We start from the raw sequence: 2511 nt of genomic DNA, 5'->3' as shown, positions 1-2511 counted from the left end.
CTTGATATCATTGGAAAATCTTGATGCTCAGATATATTCATTCAAATCAGGAGCAGGAAGTCTCTCAGTATATAAAGGGTCTCTGGTTATAATGAAGTCTGTCAAAATAAACCTCCTATATGTACTACAAGGTGATACAGTCACATGAAGTACATCAAGTATTCAGGAACAGCAAGACAGAACCAAGTTATGGCATTTGAGGCTTGGACATGTAAGTGAGAAGGGATTACATGAACTGTCTAACTAGAGTCTGTTGGGTGGAGACAAGATCGAATCACTGGAGTTGTGTGATAGTTGTGCTCTTGGGAAATAAAAAAAGTATCATTTGGACAAGAAAGTCACACAACTGAGCAACCATTGGCCTACATTCATTCAGATCTATGGAGTCTTTCTCGGACAAAAACTCATTGTGGAGGCAGATATATACTTTATAAATTTGATAGATGACTACTCAAGGAGAGTATGAGTATTCATTCATCTTAAATACTAAGGATGAAGCTTATGACAAATTCCGAGAATTACTGCTGACAATTGAGAACAAGAGTGATCGAAGAGTTAAGCACTTGAGAACATGTAATGGGCTGAAATACTTATCAGATAAGTTTGTTAAGCTATTCAAAGAGAAAGGCATTATCAGACACATAACAGTGGCAAGAACACCACAGCAGAATGGTCTGGTAGAGAGAATGAATAGAACTCTTCTGGAAAGGGTCAGATGTATGTTGATCAATGCTTCTCTTCCTAAGTCCTTCTGAGGAGAAGCACTATCTACTACGTGCTATTTGGTCAATAGGTGCTCATCCAATGCAATTGGTTTCAAGACTCCAATGGAAAAGTGAAGTGGGACACCTGCAAACTATTAAATCTTGAGAGTATTCAGATGTCTTGCATATGCTGATCTGAAACAGGACAAGTTGTAAGCAAGGGCAGTTAGATGTATATTCATTGGGTATCCGGATGGTGTGAAAGGATATAAAGTTTGGAACCTGGAGACAAGAGGTTCAAAGTGTTTCAACACCAGAGATGTAAAGTTTGATGAAAACAAACTGGGATATAAAATAAATACAGATGAAAAAGACAATCATATCTGTGAGAATCTTAAAATACCGTTTGAGGTGGAGTCTTCTGTGCCAGACACTGAGTCAGAAGAGATGCAAGATGAGAATGTGACAGAAAGTGATCCAAAAGAGGACTTGAGTACCTACAATCTTGCTAGAAACAAAACCAGAAGGGAGATCAGAGCTCCAAAGAGGTTTGGTGAAGCTGATCTGGCTTGGTATGTACTTACAGTAACTGAGGAAGTAGAGTATTCGGAGCCAAATACATATGATGAAGCTATGGCAAGTAAAAACAAAAACAAGTTGATAGAAGATATGAATGAAGAGATGAACTCACTTGAGAAAAATCCAATATGGACGTTAGTAGACAGACCAAAGCATCATAATACTTTGGGATGCAAGTGGGTCTAGAAACAGAAGGAAGGAACTCCTGGTACATATCAGATCAAGTATAAAGCCAGATTGGTTGCAAAGAGTTTTGGTTAGGTAGAAGGGATAGATTTTCATGAAGTCTATTCTCCAGTGGTGAAACATTGTTCCATCCGGATAATTTTAGCACTGGTAAACCAACTCGATTTGGAGCTCGAGCAGCTTGATGTGAAAACTGTTTTCCTACACGGTGACCTTGAAGAAACTATCTATATCGAACAACCTGAGGGCTACATACATCAGAAAACACAGAATAAGGTATACATATTGAAGAAATCATTATATGGACTTAAGCAGAGTCCAAGGCAGTGGAACAGGAGGTTTGATGAGTTCATGATTGATATTGATTTTGTGAGAAGCCATTATGACAGATGTGTCTATCTGAAGAAGGGTGGGTTTTGTCTATGCTACCTCATTCGGGTAGTGCCTGAATGGGGATCCAGCGGTCCATGTTTTTTTGGATTTGATATGATCTCATTTGAAATGAGATCAAATCAAATCAAAAAAAACATGGGTCATTGGATGCAGTACATGGGCACTGTCCATATGCTAGCATAGACAAAGCCTTGAAGAAGGATGAAGAGCAGGTTGTCTTGTACCTAATGATTTATGTTGATGATATTTTGATTGCAAGTAAAAGTAGGACAGAGATATTATCCTTAAAACAACAACTCAACTCAATGTTCGAGATGAAAGATTTAGGAGAAGCAAAGAGAATTTTTAGAAGAAGCTCGACATTTAAATAATAGTTTATCAAGGGATTCGACATTTATTATTTAAATGTAATAAAAAAAATATAAATATATTATTATTAATATATTATTGGGTAGGTCCATTAAAATTTGTTACCCATCTCAGACCTATTGACTGGGTTTATACCCACCCCGCAGTAAGTTCGATCAGATTTCATTTGGGGAAGAGTTTTAATAGTAAACTTGATCTATTAGAATCCCTATTAATTTCACACCCTTTAAATTTTACTATATTAAGGTTGCATCTTGCATGCTTTTGTTAGTACGTTGGT

The 2511-nt window shown here is 37.1% G+C and overlaps 1 protein-coding gene across 1 annotated transcript; it reads left to right on the top strand.

Moving 5' to 3' along the window:
* Positions 1 to 443: 443 nt before the first annotated feature.
* On the top strand, positions 444 to 1469 carry LOC140889604 (uncharacterized). The gene is made up of 2 exons (XM_073297322.1): positions 444 to 717; positions 1069 to 1469. The coding sequence occupies exons 1-2, from the start codon at positions 444 to 446 to the stop codon at positions 1467 to 1469; spliced, it is 675 nt and encodes a 224-aa protein (XP_073153423.1).
* The last annotated feature ends 1042 nt before the right edge of the window (positions 1470 to 2511 follow it).

The sequence above is a fragment of the Henckelia pumila genome, chromosome 3 (assembly GCF_033568475.1).
Source record: "Henckelia pumila isolate YLH828 chromosome 3, ASM3356847v2, whole genome shotgun sequence".
Taxonomy (NCBI): domain Eukaryota; kingdom Viridiplantae; phylum Streptophyta; class Magnoliopsida; order Lamiales; family Gesneriaceae; genus Henckelia; species Henckelia pumila.
Note: the sequence above shows the minus strand (reverse complement) of the source record. Positions and strands in the feature narration are given on the sequence as shown.

Bases quoted from the DNA above. Each gene is read 5' to 3' on its own strand.
- LOC140889604 (XM_073297322.1), top strand. From the start codon at position 444: ATGACTACTCAAGGAGAGTATGAGTATTCATTCATCTTAAATACTAAG. The intron at 718-1,068 runs GTATGTTGATCA...AAATAAATACAG, and splicing joins TCTTCTGGAAAGGGTCAGAT to ATGAAAAAGACAATCATATC.